Raw genomic sequence first — 16439 nt, 5'->3', positions numbered from 1 at the left:
GCTTCGGCAATACTGAATGAGCTTCAAATAATCTCGGCATACGACCGGAGTGGTCGCACCATCGGCGAAAGCCTTCAATCCACTCATTCATCGCCTCAATGGCTTGTTACTTTTAAGGAAAAGGATTCTCTTATACATACACCGAGACTCCGCCTACTCCGAGCTTGCTGATGCGATACATAAGTCCGAAAAACCAGATTAAACAGCAAAGGAATGTCTTTACTTATACAGGAAACTTGTGCGAGCGGGTGAATCCTACCTGCAGCCTCAATTGACCAGACTGAGCAGTACTCGTCGCCAAAACCGGGCACAGAACAATAGATGATCGCCAAGTATGAGTGGTTTGTGACTGGTATAATGGCAACTGGAAGGGAAGTTGGCACTAATCAGGAGGTTCCAATCAATAATGCTTACTTCAGAGCTGATACCGAGCAATCGCCTACCTAGCCTACCTGGAGTCGCCGGAGTGATCATTGTGATTAAATTAGTTGATCATAGTGCTCCTGTTATCACCACTGCATCACAGTTGCAGTCTCTTCGCGCCGTTCATTGGGAGAGGCGGCCTATGCTAGAACAGGAGCGCTTCTTAGTGCCACTAGACTCTGCTACCACGACTACCTCAGCACTGCCATGGGCCAGCCATCCTCGACTCAGTCAGTGGCATACACAGTAGGTACATCGACCGATAAAAGGCCAAATGTGCAAGGAGTGCAGTAAGGTCTCCACATCATACGACTCCTTATAGCGCTTGGGTCATGTTTAGTAGATATACCTCGCAATCTAATGACCTTCAGACGGTGTAGTCTAGATATTTGCAGTAGCCATCGGGTCGACGAAGCCTGCGATCGATAGCACCAGTAGAATACGCGCGGGGAGACAGCGCGAGTTGTGTACGTACAATGCCTTGGTCTAGTGCTTTGCAGGGCTAGACCTTACCCCGAATGAAGCAGGCACCGAATTTATGGCAGGATAACGCGGAGAATTATCGACGCGGATGTAATCTCTCTCCATGGAGATCGCGCCAGCTCGGCCGTAGATTGCTTCCACCGAGGTACTGTACAGAGAGCAGTCGAGCCTTTTGCAGTGGTTACAAGCAGATCGAAATAGCTCAATAAATGCAACCAGCCTATGGGTAAACCATTTGAGACAGACTGCGACCCAAAATATTTTGAGAATACTGATTATATCCGCGCCTTCGCAGATCCTCCCAAGACTAGATGCAAATAGAAGCGCCGACGAAGAAAGTCCCTCAATGGCACACGGATTGGGGCAATCGCGCGCGGTGTGGAAGTACGACTGAGCGCTGCCAGATTAGTAGCAGTCGCTGCTCCCTGAGCGTCTTGCCCTCCACGCTGGCTGGATGTATGGACATCTGTACTGAGTACTGTATTGGTAGCTTCCAGTACGGTACTCAGTACTACAGCATTGGTAATCGGATACACCATGGAGCTCTCTTTCCATCATACGGCTATGTATTTTACCCTAGGTCAATTACCCACTCCAGAGTGGCGCACAATGGGGTATGAGAAGCGTTCGGTAAAAAACCATACTGAAGGTGGCAGTGGAGCTGCATCAGGTGCGATGCTCAGCACCCACCTTTTCCTTCCACCAGCAAGTGAGAGGTGGAATGGACCATGGGCGTGGTCTTCAATTGAATTTGCTGAAAGGAGCACTGCAACCCTGCAGACCACTCAAGTTGCTCAGACAAAGCGTTGTGAGGTCAGCCAAAATGCGGCAGCGGAGAATCGCAGGGGAGGGTGGAAAAATGACAGGACATGACGGGTATGGAACCATACCAACCATTCTCCAGCAGCCGACCAGCCAGTCGCAGCCGGCAGAGAGCGGTTGTTTCCCTTGCTGTGCTGCCCACTTCCCCCCTTCCCAAGAACTGAGAGGGTGAGGTAGGCAGAGTAGGTTAGGTAGGTAATGGCCCGCCCGCCTTCCCGTCTCCCTCTCTCTCTCTCTCTCTTCTCCTACTACTACTACTCTCCCCTCTCTTTCTCTCTCTCTTTCCCTCACTCACTCCCTCACTCACCACTCTCTCTCTACCTACTCTTCTCCCATACAATTCTCTCTCCCCATACAAAAAGTACTGCACATAACCGCATCGGTAGGGCCCCTATAAACATTCCGCCTTTCGAGCACTGTTTCCTCCACACCAACATAATCTGATTTTCTCCTTTATTCCCGTTTTCTTCCATTCTGATTGCTTTTTCAAATCATCGTTTCCCTTGGTTTTCTCTCCGGAGTTGCGCGATCTCGCTGTCGCGCTCTCTGCAACAGCACTCTTATAGTTCCCAGCAACCCTGAGCTGACCCTAAGCTCTCTTGATTCCCCCACAGTCTTTTTGTGCTGATTCTCTTTTGTTGTTGTTCGCCGTCTTACTGACTCAATAGTCAGGTAAGTCACTTGTCTGCGCGCCTTTTCCTCTTGGTGTCGTTTGACTTGCGACCGCGATCGCTCTTTGGGTGCGCGCAAAACACGGGTTGACGCAACGCTCTCCCTCCACCCTCTGCTCTACGCGCGCTGCTATTCACCTCTGCCTTCGTTCACTACCTATCTTTCTCTGTCGTTCTATTGCATATAGCTATCTGCATCGCCCTCATCTGCTTTTCTTGCGAGCGTCTCATCTGATCCGTCCCAATTTGATCATCTTCTAACAACTATCCCCGCCCACAGACCTCAATTTTCAAAATGCCCAAGGAGAAGGTTACTCGCAAGACTAAGGGTCGTGGTGTTGAGCGTAAGAAGAAGGGTAAGCATTCGTGTTCCCCCATTGTCCCATGCTATGACTGACTTGTTGCTTTAGACCCCAACGCTCCCAAGCGTGGTCTCTCTGCCTACATGTTCTTCGCCAACGACAACCGTGAAAAGGTTCGCGAGGACAACCCTGGCATCTCTTTCGGTAAGAATGGCTCACAGTGCCGATGATAACTTGTACCCCGTTGCTAATATTCCTCCAGGTCAGGTTGGCAAGATGCTCGGAGAGAGGTGGAAGGCCCTGAACGACACGGATCGCCGTCCTTACGAGGAGAAGGCCGCTGCCGACAAGAAGCGTTACGAAGACGAGAAGGCCAGCTACCAGGTAAGTCGCGCTTGGAAATCGCATGCTCCCCGCACTCGGTACTGACAGCACTGGTGTAGGCTGCTGCTGAGGAGGATGAGGAGTCCTCTTAAGCTCCCCTGTCCCCTAGGTCTTTTGTGTGGACCCCCTGGCGTTTGTGTCTTTTCTCGTGTGACGTGTATTTGTGGCTTTCTATATCCTATTATCTACTCAACGGCTTCTGGTACGGATGACGGTGGTTGTTTCCTCTCTCCTTGCTTTTCTGTTCATGAAGGATATCAATGGGAAATGTTTACTGTACGGACTGGCGGCTTTCGGACACATTTGACTTGAATTGAGGAGTCCCGGCGCTGATTCCCAGAGCTACGAGGATACTTGATTTGAGCGTCTATGATGACATATCGAAATGAAGCTGCAGAAGGTGTGAGGTCAGCATAAGACTGCTGTATAATAGCTTAATCAACCGCATCCTCACCTAAGCGTCATTGATTCCTGCGCCTTTGTGGGATTGCTTATCAGCTCTCCTGGTTAGGTATAACTTAGTGTAAGATCTAAACCCACATCTGAGACGCAGGGGTGCTTCCATGGGGGGTTCTGGTGAATCTGGAAGAACTTCCCTTGCAGGAGTTGGCCCAAGCTCCCGCCGGTGACGGCGACGCGGGGCGACAGCTTGTTTACCAGACGTGTTCGACGCGTTCACTTCTCCGATATCTCCGGACTGCCTGTGTGCCTGGGTGCCTGGGTGTTTGAATGCCTGAATGCCTGGTGCTTATGGGTCGTTATGCCTCAGGCTACACCTTTTATCGGCATGCCCCGTAGGACTTGTCCATGCACTGCAGGATCACGGTTATAGTTGACTAGATGGTGCTCTTACTTTTCAATGGATGTCTGGCTGTAAATGATCATGTATCTCTGCCCAAAGCGACGGCAAATCAGGTCGAGTATATGCATGCATGACATCAGCCTTTGTCAGAGGTGAACCTCGATCGAGTCCTATACATATCTACAAGACTACTTGTCTTGTCTTGCTTGAGACTATTGTTGTTCTGTCATCTAACTTGGTCGATTGTCTTTGGTCGCTACTGTCTCCGTTCAACAATCCCTCCTATATCCGCATGCTCGTTATGACCCATAGCTATGATGCAGAGTACAGCTGTTACTATTCACAACTGCACCTATCGATTCAAGCGATATCGATTAGTTATCTCAGTTTCGGCCTCTGAGACTGTCGCGGGGCAAGCTTCGCCGTTAGGAATCCCCATGCAGTGCAATGAAGCCGTCGGCGCCAAACTTTAACGACGATTAGATTCAGTTGTCATCCTTCCTGGATCCCGTGACTGGACAGGGATCTCGGAGACTCTCTCTTTTTACAGTAAGGTTTACTTCTTCCCCTCATCTGCAAGTCAGACAGACAACCGACAGACAGACAGACATACACACGCACACAATGATTTGATTGAGTGGTGGCTAGTCCGGGTCTCATTTGCTTTGCTTTCAGTGCTTCATTATATGACAGACAGTGTGGCCTCTGCTGCACTGTCGGACTGCAAAGGGTATGAAGACACTCCTTGTCGCTCTGGAATAAGCGACTCCCACCGCTGCTGCTCGTATCACCACTCAAGGATAAAGTCACACCACGGCCTCTCCGCGTCTTCTCCCTCATTTTCCCCTCCACCATCCCATCGCTCCATCCCGCCATGTATTTCCACCGCCCGTTATTGGCTTTTGCCCGTCGCCGCCGCATGAACACGTCAATGGTCCCCCCCCCCCCTTCGAAAATCGAGGCACGTTACAATCGTTAGACAAGACAGACAATCTATCTGTCGGTCTGTCGGTCTCTGGCTACTGGTTTCTGGCTCCAGTGCCGGTCTGTCCGTCCGACAAGAGCCGCAAACTAACTAACTACTACTACTTACCATTCCGCCCGGCCATAAACTAGACTGAACTTAGCCCCACCCGCGGGGGATTCTTGTTCTGCATTCCTTCCTTTGTGCGGATGATCGAGATCAGAAAACCCTGTCTGACTCGAATTCGACATTCTCCCTTTCGTCTGTGTTTGCGTGCTTGTGCTTGTGCTAGTGTCTCTGCGTGTGGTGCGAGTTGCGCCTTTGCCCGGTTTACCCTTGGGCGAGACTCCAATCCTCTCATCCCTCCACTGGTTTTCATCCATCGATTTGTTTGGTGAGAACTCCAATCGACATGCATCCCAGGGAAGATCCCACCGATAAGAGGTTTCCTTTCTGACTCCAGCATTGCAGTCTACTGAGTTGTCTCCCACTGCCCCTCCCCCGGTGTATCTACTGCCCTATCCCGTAATTTCCCTTGGATTGGTTGATCTCCCCCTGCCGGGATCTTCATATAAATCGTCGAGCAGCTATAGTGAGCCGCGGGTGTCTATTTGGTGGAAGTCTATTGCTTCCTTACCTCTCTGCCCCTACCATACAGCGGAAGGTCCCCATAGACATACATATATGCATGGACTACCATAAGTGACCGTTCACCATGGCCCTGCGCACATCTGCCGACAATGCAGAGGACGTGGCTGCTGGCTTTCGTCTGTTTCGCGACCCTCTGCCGGAGCATTCGACGGAGATCACCAGTCTCATTGCCGATCTCTATGCGATTAGCACCTCGCTCAAGAATCTCGAGGATCTGACGCGCAATCGAACCTATCGGCGCAACCTGCACGCCATCCAGCCCGACCTGGAGCTGGTCCGGACAAGCTTGAAGTACACGCTCGAAGATGTTGTCGAATTCTTCGGAGACCTGGAGGGGCGCAGAGGCTCCAGCCGGGAGATGTACAGGCGGACATGGCTCGTTCTTTGTGCTTTCTTCCGGGAGCAGTCGCAAGATTCACTGTCCACCCGCCTAGCCAAGTATAAGGCCTTTCTGTCCGACTTGGAGGCTCTGATGAAGGGGTTCGTTCTCTCATGCGGCTTCTTCTTCCCCTTATCAATTGACTCATGTGTCGTAATGGATGTAGTAATGCCCCCGACGATCGTCTCATGTCCTCTCTGCGCCGCAACCTCAACAGTTTGTTGGTTCAGCAGGAGTCTCAAGTTGCGTCACAGCTTGGCTCCTTGTCTCTGAGTTCGCCTTCCTCCAGCAGCAGTAGCAGCAGTAATACCAGCACCGAACCTGGCAGCCCGGTCAGTGATCGACGCCCCCGCACTCGGAGATCGTATGAGCGAGCTCGTCCGTCTCACCATGGGCCTCAGTCGCCCACGTCGGCTTCATCCGCCACATTCTCCGACATTCCCCCCTCGGCCCCTGATGCCCCGGACTCGCCTTCTACCACGACTGCCACTAGTCACTCCACCAGCTCCAGTGTCGTCGGGGACCATTGGGCCCGGCGAGTGTTCCTGGACGAACACACGAACACGCCTATTCCCTATATAGGCGAAAGGTGAGACGATAGTCATAACAGCGAGGAAATTTGCTAACAAGCTGCAGCTCCGAGTGTTTAGGGGAACCAAAGGCCAATCCGAAAGCATGGCTCGAAAGCGAAGGATTCGACGAGTTGTTCCAACTGTGAGTGTTGCATCCCCTCGTCTCAGTTGAGAATTAGGCTGACAGGCAGTAGAGCCTTCAACGGCGAGACGGATCTCAGAGTATGCTTGTACCTGCGAGACGAAGACCATCGCGCACGCATTGTGTGCAAAGCCCGTCGCTCTGCCCGGTCCAATGAGTATTTCATCTTACCGTTGAATATGCTCGAGATCGTCCGTGTCGACTCCTGCTTACAATTGTGCCGACGCCGGCGCGGGGGCAGCGAACTGGTCCTGTGGGCCAACCTCAAATTCAGCACCATTGAACGTACGCGTTTGACTATCACTTCAGCATGATTTAGCTAATCAGACAGTAGAAATGGTGATCTTCTTCTGCACATTCTTGGCGCTTCGATCGCAAGATTCCGGACGTCCCGTGGCCGTGGAGAGTATCCGCGATTACGAGCTGGCGCAGGAGGAAGAACTCTTCGGAGGGTAGGTCAAACTTTCTCCCCAATGAACAATGATGAATCTAACGATATCAGACAAATCGTGGATGATGACTTTCTCCATGCGTTACGTGTATACAGGGATGAGGTATCTGGCGCCGTGCGGCTCCAGGCATCGGTCCACAAAGGGGAATTGAAGCGGTAGGTCGCGGCAGATCACGCCTACTATGGTCTGAGGCTAACATGATCTAGATCACCGGTCTGGACGGCCTTTATCACAGAGCACATCGTTAATCCGGGCTGGATTCGTCATACCGAGCCCAAGGTAGTCGTGCTGAGGGGGATTCGTCGGAGCATCTTCACCTTCCCCGATTATACGCCACCTCAGACGGCTAAAGGAGAGCATGTCCTCAGATTTACGCATCGTTCGGGTACGTATCTGTGCTGTATTTGCTGTGAGAGACTGCTGACTGACTGGGCGCAGATGCGCAGGGCTTTATGGAAACTATCGCTGAACTTGCACATCACATGGATAGCGTCCATCGAGCGAATAGCAGTGGGATGATGAGCTTCCAATCAAACAAATTTTTGACGACTTATGATTGATGACCACTAAGAGCTTAATCGGAGGTTTCCTGCTGATTGTCCGATTTACCATAGTTGGACTTGTTATAGTTATATATACATAAGGCTGGTTTCAGACCAGGCAATGATACCCTTTGATTACTCGGTGGCCTTGATGTGTTGTGTGCATATCATTTTGATTGAATTCTAACCATGGGTATCTTATCTCAACAAGCAACACAGCGCCGGGAAAGTAAAAGGCAGATAATCACAGAACATAGTAAAAGATGCAATCAAACAACGCCGACATCGCCAAGCCCCGCAAGGAACAACTCCGCGCGCCTCTTGGAGCGCAGCTCCTCCACCTTCTTCATGCGTTCCGTCCGAGCATCTTCCTTCCTAGCGCGCCTCCGCAATTTCTCCTCCCTCTCACGCTGCGTCTCCTCCCTCGCAGCACGCAACTCCTCCATCTGTCGCTTCCTCGTCTCCTCATCCTTCGAAAAAGCATAGAACCCGGTACCGCGATTACGCACCTCAGCCTCAGCATCATAGTGCGTCTCCTCCGGCGGCGTAGCAGAGCGATCCCGGCGTTTAGCCAGATAAGCCATATGATCCGCGACAGCAGTGTCAGGCTGGAAGGCCTCGCTCTGGACGGTAACGCCGTAGATGAGATTCTCAGGACGAGCGGGGCGCCACCTCTCCCCTTCCTCTGTTTCTGAGTGTTTCAATCTAGCGGCCTCAGCCGCCTGAGCCCTGGTACCCTTTCTCGAGCGACCGAGTTCATCCTCATACGATACGATCGACGCATCATCATCATCATCATCATTCTCCCCCTCTTCCTCCCCGTCCCTGAGAGAGGAGTCATGAGCAAGACGATCAAAATCAACCAACCCCTCCCTCTCCCTCCGCCTCAACCCGCGCAGATACCTCTCCCCCTCGCCTTCCCCCTCCCTCTCTGAAGAAGATTCATCATCAGAACCAAGAAGATACAACCCCCGCCGTAAATCCTCATACACGCGCGCCTTCTCCGCCAATCGCCTCTTCGAGCGCTGCAGCACCGCCTCCTCGACCTTCCCGCCTAGATCCTTGCTTTGCTGGTGTATTTGTCCTTGTGTCTGTGTTTGTGCGTAAGCGTCGTCCCGGTCGTCAAGATCCCGCGCCGCGCGCTTCTGGGCCCCGCGGTTCGGGCGCGAGAAGATGTCATCTGGCTTATTGTGTTTCGAGGGGCGGGGGCGGCCGGTTGTTGTGCTGGGTTTGTTGTTTGTTTGGGGTTGGGCTGAACCTGAAGGGGAAGAGGAAGGATGGTTCTGGGCGATGAGGTTGGAAAGCGTGGTTGTGAAGGCTAGGGTTGAGCTGGAGGGGGGCGCGGTGGTGCTGTTGGTTTTGGTGGTTGTTGATGTTGCGGGTTTTTTGCGGGGTTGGCCGTAGAGGGCGGATTGGTTGGACATCTTCTCTTTCTGTCGTTTGGGGGGTTCGGCTGGGTCGTGAGGTTGTGATTGGTTTGGGTTGGTGGATTAGGTGTTGAGGTGAGGTTAGATGAAATCAGTCTGGTGTGGATGATAGATAGTCTGGATGCTGCTCGATAAGAATATAGGTAGGCGGCCGATAGAGGAATTGCTGCTGGCTACCGCCTCACTCACCGCTCATATGGGCAGAACGCTCGCGACCTCGGGGAAAAAACCACGGATTTAAGCGGATTTAAGCACGAACAGCGGCCAGAAACTGGTCCGCGAAACTGTTCGTTTTAGGCGGTGGCAGAAAATGGTGCCTTGCGGTGTCGACTCAAGCACAGTACGTGTAGAGCTACAGAACGAGTTTTGAGCTACTCAGATAAGAAAAAAAGAAGAAAAAGGACTAACCAAGACAGGCGTAGATTCAACATTAGGAGGCTCCTATATCATCGCTGTTGGGCTTACCTCGAAGATACGCCTTGACTGCATCACCCCAAGCCGCCCCTCTCTTATACCACCACATCTCCGGCACACTGCCCTCCTTCAACCCGTCGATCGCCTGCGCCAGTTCCTCACCAAGACCTTCCTCTTTGATCGTCTGGATGGGATATGTGTACGTATGGAAGGTGAACACTAACGCCCTGGTCTGGGGAAGTCGATGCAGCGTCTGGCGCTCGCAGCGCAGGAACGTCTGTGTCTCGTCAGCGCTACTCAACACCTAAAATGAGACTCAAAACAACCAGACCGGAACGATAGAATGAAAGGAAGAAGGGAGCATACATCATCAACATCCAAATCCTCCTCCCTCAACACCCCCTCCTTCCTCCCCTCCCCCTCCCCTTTAACATCCCCATGAACGCCCCCAAACGCAGCAAACAGCTCCGTCCCCGTGGTGACGCTCCAATTCACGCGCTGCACGCAACGCCCGATCTCCAACTTCGCAAAGAACCGATCCATGCTCTTCTCTAACTTCTCCTTGTACCGCGGCACGGGATCATGGATGGCGGATAGCGTGCGGCCGAGCTTCTCCCGCGTGTCGAACCCAGCCGGGTAGAAGGTCGTATACGCTTGCAGGGTGTACTCGCCTTCTTCCTCTTCCTCTTCCTCCTTCTTTTCCCCATCGGAACCACCAACAGCTGGAGACTCAATCCGCGAGATAGGCAATAAGACGAGGAAATCCTCGTCCACGACCGTGCCGAGCGTCTCGAGGGCTTCGCGCGTCGAGCTGGGGGATCTTGCTGGGATGAGACGGTTGGTGATTCTGTTGAGGAGGTATCGGGGTTTAGTCTCTTTTTTGGGTAACGCATGTACTTGCTCTCTGTAGGAACTGGCGCTGGTGCTGGATGCCCATGCGATGCTCTTGGGCTCATCGTCGCCGTCTACGAGATCAAAAACCCCAGGGTACCTCGTGGGAAGGTATACACTCAGAACGAACTCGTAGAGTTCGCGCACGGCCGCGTGAGCGAGGCTGCCTTGTCGTTCGGCGGCGGGCGTGACGCCGATGACGACGGAGGGGTATCGGCTGAGCAGGGACTGGCGGTAGGCGAGGCGGGCTTTGTAGGTTTTATCGATGGGGATGAGGGTCGAGATGTCGAGCGTCGAGAGCGCTGGTTTGAGGTATTAGCATCTTGTTGAGAAAATCAATGCTTAACGGGGATTGGGGGTGGGCTTGAGGTAAAGATTGGGAATGGTCTTGAGCTTGCGAATGAGTGGGTGAAACGTTATCGATGTATTAGATGATAGCCTGGCGCATACACCAATGCGAAGGTAATGCATTATCGAGGCATGGGCCCGTATAGCAAGACCGAAGAAGAGTCTAGGGCATGCTCAAACAGAATGAAACATGGTGCTGCATACCCATGGTAAGGTGATACTTCGCCTTGAAAGGACGAAATTGCATTGGCTCGGTTGTCTCCCAGTCGAAAGAGCGTAGAGGCTCAATGGGTGGGTATGCATCTTTCTCTGGTTCACAGATGACATCTTCCGCAGAAATCCGCCGGCTCTATCTCTTGTCAACTCTGCTGTCTCTCAGGGCCAAGGAGGCCTACTTGTATGAATCGGCCGAAAAGCCAAAGAGTAAGTACAAGAAAGACTATTGAGAGGGGATGCTGTTCGACATAGAGGATGCTGGCGTCAAAGCTTGACGTCAGTAGGTCCATTATTCAGATCCCTGGGTACTTATACCAGTAATCCTAGTAGTACTAGCTAGAAAGAAGAGAGATTCGGAGAAAGAAAGAGGTACGAGAGCAGTGCATCAGTCAGTAGAAGTACCACGCTATCATGCGGGCATCCAAACGTTCATCCTTTGATGAAATGCATGCTATCGCGGGCCGCCATTGGTTGGCATCTCCGCTGTAAGCTGATTGCTCAACCAGCCGATAGATAGCAACCTCCAGCTCACCAGATAGACACTTCAATAGATAAATATAATCAAAGTATATACAGGGTATCAATATACACAGGACAATCACACATATGCAGCTAGACAGTTAGTCAACCATATCAAACTCCAACTGCCAACAAAGATATACCTTCCACAAGGTCCAAGTAGTCGCCGATCGGCCAGCAAATTAATCATCCAAAGACACCAAGAACTTTATTTCAATTGAAGGAACCAGAAAGAAGCCTCACCGGGAGACAAGCAGCTCTCTTAACACCAGGGCTCCAGCTGTGCACTCAGTCTTCTTCGTCGCCCTCAAGTCCCCCACCTCTCCTTCTCGACTTCTCCCCGCTCATTATGCCGCCATCGTCGATGTCACTCACCAGAGCTCCCGTCCCCAGCCCCAAAACCCTCGGCTGTCCATCGGGTCTCTCATTCAAACTCGGAGCCCGCGGTCGCTGCTTGCCTCTCGCTCGCCCGCCGACGAGGGGAAACTCGTATTTCACCATCCGCCAAATGTACAAACATATATCGAAGATAAGAAGCGTGGCCCAAGGAAATATCGTGACGAAGCCGAGGAAGATCTAGATGTGACCGATTAACTGTTAGCCGCGCTGTTCTCAGGCGTTTTGGACGGACGTAAAGAGCGGTAAGCAAGGAGTTCGGGGGGAGACGGACAAAGATCCGCACAAGCCAGTTTTCAATATAGACAAAGTCCGGCGGTAGGAGCGAGTACCATGCCATGGTTTGCATCGATCACTGGGAGGTGCTGTTGGGTGGTGCTGAATGCAGTCCGTCGAAGAAAAGGAGGGAAATGGAAGTAATGGTTGGACGGTGTGTTGACTCGTAATCTATGGTGGTGAGGGCCGGTCGAGCATCGGTGTGGGTGAAGGCACAAGCCGATGGAGAGTGTAGCAGTCGATAAAATACTGCCTTCTGGCTGGCTTATATATGCTTCGTCGGAGTGAGGTATGGAAACGTCTGTTGTATTCGATCACGAGGAATCCGTCGGCACCCGAGAGGGTGGGCTCCGCACGTTAGTGGTGAGGGGAGCAAGCAGCAAGGAACGTGGGCCGATGTTCAGTTGCGCAGGCAATTGGTTGGGCAGTCACGAAGCTACCTTGACTGGAAATAGACAACCACATCGCAGCCCTGTGAAGCGATCGAAGCCGGTTGGCGTGGAATGGAGAGAGGGAGGTTGAATGACGGATGATGCCAGGCGAAATGAAGAGAGAGTACGGAGTAAGGGCCGATGAGCTGCGGGTCTGGCCTCCATTGGTCAGCTTCCTCGGTCCCTGAAGGTGGATTCGGGAGCTTCTTCCAAGTTCCCTTGTAGTACATTTTTTAATTTCGGATTCAAGATTTATATCATACTCTCCAATTCTGCATGTGATCCAAAGAAAATTCTTGTTTGTTCACGCAAATCTTCTACTCATGTAATATGTACAGCATATGCTCAAATATTCAAACAAAATAGTCGTGGGCACGTTGCTTCCTGTACTCCATGCCTCCTCCCGAAAGAAGGCCAAAAAGTTCATCCCAAGATCTAATGGTTCAACGACCTAGGAATCGTTGTCGCTGCAAAATAATCACAAATTCATACATGCACACGTCTTCTTCTTATCGTGGCATCCGGTAGTGCTCATACGAGGTGAAGCTAGGATCATCCTGCTCGACAGGACCGTATCCCCTCGTCCGCCAACGGTCTAGTGGCGTCACCATCTCAGGCACCGCCGGTTGCTGTGCTTGCGCCAGAAGCTCCGTCTCGCTCTCGTTACGGTGCTGATATAGCCCGCCACCTCCCAAGGGTGTGGGAACACGGAAGGCAGGGTGGATGTGGTCGTTGGCCGTCGGATCGTAACCATCATGTGGTTTCAGTCCGGAGAGCGACGGTACCGATGGGGTCGGCGATGAGGCGCGTGAAGAGGTGGGCGACCACTCACCCAAGGCGCTCCGAGGTGTATGTGAGCGTTCGGTGAATACATCGTCTGGGCGACCGTAGATACCTCCGCCAAACTCGTCCCGGAAATCTGGCCGATCCTTGAAATAAGAGAAGTCCAGATGATTTTCTGGAACGACCTCGAAAGGTGCCGGTCCCGTGGCGTCCATCATGGACTTTCCTGGGTGGGAAGCCGACATGGCATCCATGGCAATGTCCGAGTATTCTCCCTCTGTATCGGCCGTTGCCAGACGACCGCTGTAGATACGCTTCAATGCTTCCGCAGCCCGAGCATGTACCATCGGGGTGATAAGAGGCTTGTAAAGGGCCGGATGGCCAAACTTGGCGTTGAGTCGCTCCGACGCCTTCTTGTTCGGCTTGCTGACTGCCAGAGCCTCGGCATCCGTGAGGTTTGCGCGGTTGTAGTAGGTAATCTCAGAATCAAACTTCTTCATGCAGTAATACTTGAAGCCCAGCATCAGGAACGGCAGCGGAACCACGCAGTAAACCATGGTCCAGGTACCCTGAGACTTGGCCACAAAGGCAATGACGATGTTGGACAGGATAACTGCAAAGACCATACGGTTGAACAAGACGCGCCAGAACTGCCCTCCAGACTCAGTCTTGGTCACAAACACATACATTAGCATGTATTTCTTCATCATCGCATCCAGCCCGAAGTAGAGCGCAGTGACGGGTAGCACAATCGGCTGTAATGTGGCAAAGCAGAGCGCGACGGTGGCGTAGAAGAGGAAATAATTGTAATACATGGCGTACTCGAAAGCTGGCGGGGCCGTCCACTCGATAGCCTGACGAGGGGTAGGCGAGAGGAATGTCTTGGAGAACCACACCCAGAATACAGTGACCAGCTGAACCAAATCGATGGTGGCACCCAGATTCCGCTGCAGCAGATACGTCACCCAGAACGGGGACACATTGCACAGGGCACTAACAATCTTTTTGTAGAACTGTCCATCCTGGATAGCTTTCCAGGCGTTGTTGTCCGTCTTCTGCGCATCGATAACAGCCGAGACGAATGTCCACGCGGCAGCGAAGAGGGAATAGACGATCAGATTGTTGAAAACGAAGAACGAGTAAAGCCGACCAAGCACATGACGCTCGCGAGATGTCTTGGTGACGTCGCCCGCTCGTACAGCCAGTCGGCGGAAGATGACGGGCAGGGCGAGGTAGACGAGAGAAGTGATAGCTGGAGACAAAATACCCTGAACTGCGGCCCAGACCTTAGGGTTGGCATTGAGCGATGTCTGAAAGGCCGGCCAAACCAGGCCCAGGTTCGATAAGTTGGACAGGAAAATAGCAATCAGCCCGTTGGGAACGATATACACTAAGGTTAAAATTGACACCCAAATCGCATTCAGGAATCGCTTCCATCTCCGTGCGCTCTTGGTCAACGGCAAATTCTCCCAGATGAGATCGTCCGGTCGAGTCGCAAGCGCAATGGTCGTGCCTTGAGGGTGCTTCTTGCGTGCGTTATAAGCCACGGCATGCGCATGTTCAATCATATCCCAGCTGACGAAACCGAACGGCATGGCATTTCGTCGATCTATAGAAGCTCGAACATGTCGGATTTCTTCTTCCAACCGCTGGATGCGATTCGTTAGGTAATCAATGGCGTCCACCTTGCCGCTCGGATGCTCGCTTCTGTCTTTCCGATGCGGGCTCATGGTCGGACGGTTAGGCGGGAGCCGGTCGGGTCGCTTGAGGTACTTGGCCAGCACAGACTCGAGTTGTCGCACCGTTTCTTCGTGTTCCTTGATCAAGCTGGGGAGCTCCTTCACGTTGCGGCCGATGGCTGCTCGAGGGAGGGCAGCGGTCGGGTTGACCTCGTCCGTCAAGCGCAAGACACCTTCGTCCGAGCGAGCCGACGGGGGGATATCTGTGATCTATTTTTATGATTGGATTAGTACAAGCACTACCGGATTAATGGCCCTCAAAGAGCAACACGCACCATCAGTGTCCGCGCATGGAGGCTGCGCTGATAATCGGCGCTCTTGAAGTATTTTCGGCGCAAGGACAGAACACCCTGGTAGTTTCGCCACAGAAAGAAAGCCACGATGATATCGAAAAGCCAGGCGCAAACGACCTGACCCCAGATCGCGTTGACTTTGACATAAAGCGGCGTCATCGTCGCAAAGGCGCCAAACTTGGAGACAGTGTCGCCCGTGCTCGACGTGAGATTCAAGGGAATCATGACACCACAGCCAATGAAGCTTAGGAAGATGAAGATATTCCGGCACATTTTGGCAAAGCGGATGAACATGGTGGCATCAAGCCCAACACTTTCAACCAAATCGGGCTCCTTCGTGCGCAAGACAGGATTAAGCCAGGCGAAGAAGCCCTTTCCCACAGGAGGTGGGGTATGTTTTCGATCCGCATGTTTGACCTTGGGGGCGTACACAAGGGAGTGGCGAGGTCTGAAGAGGGAGAAGAGGAGGGCGAGGAGAATACTGAAGGCAGCGGAGGTGGCCAAGGAGGCCCAGACGGCGTTGATTTGAAACTGGTGTGCTCTTTAGTCAGACGATGAACAGATGCAGCATTTTCGGACAAACACAACATACGGCGGCGTGGAAAGGATCCTGGATGAGTTTGAGAAATTGCTCCGTGGAGTCGTCGCGCCGCCAGAGAGCGCTAGACTGCATGGTGTTGATTGAGCCGCGGCGGCATCGACGGAGCGAAGGGAGAGGTGAAAGAGGAGGTGAAGCGAGAGCGACCGACTATGCGATGAGAAAGGAGGAAAGAGACGAACGAATGTGGGATGGATGGCACTCGGCGGGCGGAGGAGTAAGAAAAGTGAGTGAGGCGAAGAATGTGAAACTGAACCAGGAAATCGGAGATGGGCGCGTGGGAAGACAAAGGCAAAGAAGAGGAGAGAATGATAATCAGTAGTGATAATGGAGACAAGCAGAGTACAGTGGAAAGAAGTGGATACGGGATTGAGGGCGGGTCTGGACCAACACCACCACTAGTCGTCCTCTAGTGGGTTGACAATCAGTCTCATGGACATGGATAATTGCTGGTGGATTCGTTTCTCGTAGATTCGCTTCGCAAGCCAGTCATTGAAGGATCGAGTGCGACCTCTTTTG

General features: G+C 52.5%; 7 protein-coding genes across 7 annotated transcripts; 4 read left to right on the top strand and 3 right to left on the bottom strand.

Annotated features, from left to right (window-relative positions):
• Positions 1 to 2694: 2694 nt before the first annotated feature.
• nhp6 (high-mobility group nucleosome-binding protein) lies at positions 2695 to 3177 on the top strand (the record flags this gene model as incomplete). The annotated part of the gene is made up of 4 exons (XM_025696725.1): positions 2695 to 2755; positions 2810 to 2905; positions 2964 to 3085; positions 3145 to 3177. 4 exons carry the CDS (start codon positions 2695 to 2697, stop codon positions 3175 to 3177), a joined length of 312 nt encoding a protein of 103 aa, XP_025554564.1.
• A 1254-nt stretch (positions 3178 to 4431) lies between these two features.
• On the top strand, positions 4432 to 5323 carry BO97DRAFT_211165 (uncharacterized protein). The gene is made up of 4 exons (XM_025690570.1): positions 4432 to 4436; positions 4495 to 4617; positions 4694 to 5245; position 5323. Exons 2-3 carry the CDS (start codon positions 4574 to 4576, stop codon positions 5001 to 5003), a joined length of 354 nt encoding a protein of 117 aa, XP_025554563.1. The 5' UTR covers positions 4432 to 4436; positions 4495 to 4573; the 3' UTR covers positions 5004 to 5245; position 5323.
• On the top strand, positions 4893 to 5439 carry BO97DRAFT_211106 (uncharacterized protein). The gene is made up of 2 exons (XM_025690569.1): positions 4893 to 5245; positions 5323 to 5439. Exons 1-2 carry the CDS (start codon positions 5061 to 5063, stop codon positions 5378 to 5380), a joined length of 243 nt encoding a protein of 80 aa, XP_025554562.1. The 5' UTR covers positions 4893 to 5060; the 3' UTR covers positions 5381 to 5439.
• Positions 5440 to 5566: 127 nt separating this feature from the next.
• On the top strand, positions 5567 to 7607 carry BO97DRAFT_431995 (uncharacterized protein; the record flags this gene model as incomplete). The annotated part of the gene is made up of 8 exons (XM_025697514.1): positions 5567 to 5982; positions 6048 to 6470; positions 6518 to 6595; positions 6645 to 6880; positions 6930 to 7047; positions 7098 to 7202; positions 7254 to 7432; positions 7486 to 7607. The coding sequence occupies 8 exons, from the start codon at positions 5567 to 5569 to the stop codon at positions 7605 to 7607; spliced, it is 1677 nt and encodes a 558-aa protein (XP_025554561.1).
• A 201-nt stretch (positions 7608 to 7808) lies between these two features.
• On the bottom strand, positions 7809 to 8456 carry BO97DRAFT_403397 (CCDC174 family protein). Its single transcript, XM_025694723.1, has one exon. It carries the CDS (start codon positions 8171 to 8173, stop codon positions 7859 to 7861), a length of 315 nt encoding a protein of 104 aa, XP_025554560.1. The 5' UTR covers positions 8174 to 8456; the 3' UTR covers positions 7809 to 7858.
• A 960-nt stretch (positions 8457 to 9416) lies between these two features.
• Positions 9417 to 11236, bottom strand: BO97DRAFT_384525 (heme-dependent oxidative N-demethylase family protein). Its single transcript, XM_025693430.1, has 5 exons — positions 11065 to 11236; positions 10874 to 11018; positions 10400 to 10623; positions 9830 to 10330; positions 9417 to 9707 (listed from the first exon to the last, which is right to left on the bottom strand). The coding sequence occupies exons 1-5, from the start codon at positions 11173 to 11175 to the stop codon at positions 9447 to 9449; spliced, it is 1242 nt and encodes a 413-aa protein (XP_025554559.1). The 5' UTR covers positions 11176 to 11236; the 3' UTR covers positions 9417 to 9446.
• A 1745-nt stretch (positions 11237 to 12981) lies between these two features.
• BO97DRAFT_211068 (putative DUF221 domain protein) lies at positions 12982 to 16156 on the bottom strand. The gene is made up of 3 exons (XM_025690568.1): positions 15915 to 16156; positions 15305 to 15853; positions 12982 to 15239 (listed from the first exon to the last, which is right to left on the bottom strand). The coding sequence occupies exons 1-3, from the start codon at positions 15993 to 15995 to the stop codon at positions 13017 to 13019; spliced, it is 2853 nt and encodes a 950-aa protein (XP_025554558.1). The 5' UTR covers positions 15996 to 16156; the 3' UTR covers positions 12982 to 13016.
• Positions 16157 to 16439: the final 283 nt, after the last annotated feature.

The sequence above is a fragment of the Aspergillus homomorphus genome (genome assembly GCF_003184865.1).
Source record: "Aspergillus homomorphus CBS 101889 unplaced genomic scaffold BO97scaffold_5, whole genome shotgun sequence".
Lineage (NCBI taxonomy): Eukaryota > Fungi > Ascomycota > Eurotiomycetes > Eurotiales > Aspergillaceae > Aspergillus > Aspergillus homomorphus.
The sequence above is the reverse complement of the archived record's forward strand: the minus strand, read 5'-3'. Positions and strand labels throughout refer to the sequence as shown.

Coding starts and splice junctions, on each gene's coding strand:
- BO97DRAFT_211165 (XM_025690570.1), top strand. CDS start 4,574: ATGACAGACAGTGTGGCCTCTGCTGCACTGTCGGACTGCAAAGG. Junction 4,618..4,693: donor GCACTGTCGGACTGCAAAGG/GTATGAAGACAC, acceptor TCAAGGATAAAG/TCACACCACGGCCTCTCCGC.
- BO97DRAFT_211106 (XM_025690569.1), top strand. CDS start 5,061: ATGATCGAGATCAGAAAACCCTGTCTGACTCGAATTCGACATTCTCCC. Junction 5,246..5,322: donor TTCATCCATCGATTTGTTTG/GTGAGAACTCCA, acceptor CCAGCATTGCAG/TCTACTGAGTTGTCTCCCAC.
- BO97DRAFT_403397 (XM_025694723.1), bottom strand. CDS start 8,173: ATGGCTTATCTGGCTAAACGCCGGGATCGCTCTGCTACGCCGCCGGAG.
- BO97DRAFT_384525 (XM_025693430.1), bottom strand. CDS start 11,175: ATGGACCTACTGACGTCAAGCTTTGACGCCAGCATCCTCTATGTCGAA. Junction 10,624..10,873: donor GAAGTATCACCTTACCATGG/GTATGCAGCACC, acceptor ACCTCAAACCAG/CGCTCTCGACGCTCGACATC. Junction 10,331..10,399: donor ACCCTGGGGTTTTTGATCTC/GTAGACGGCGAC, acceptor TCCTACAGAGAG/CAAGTACATGCGTTACCCAA.
- BO97DRAFT_211068 (XM_025690568.1), bottom strand. CDS start 15,995: ATGCAGTCTAGCGCTCTCTGGCGGCGCGACGACTCCACGGAGCAATTT. Junction 15,854..15,914: donor AGGATCCTTTCCACGCCGCC/GTATGTTGTGTT, acceptor AGAGCACACCAG/TTTCAAATCAACGCCGTCTG. Junction 15,240..15,304: donor TCCATGCGCGGACACTGATG/GTGCGTGTTGCT, acceptor TCATAAAAATAG/ATCACAGATATCCCCCCGTC.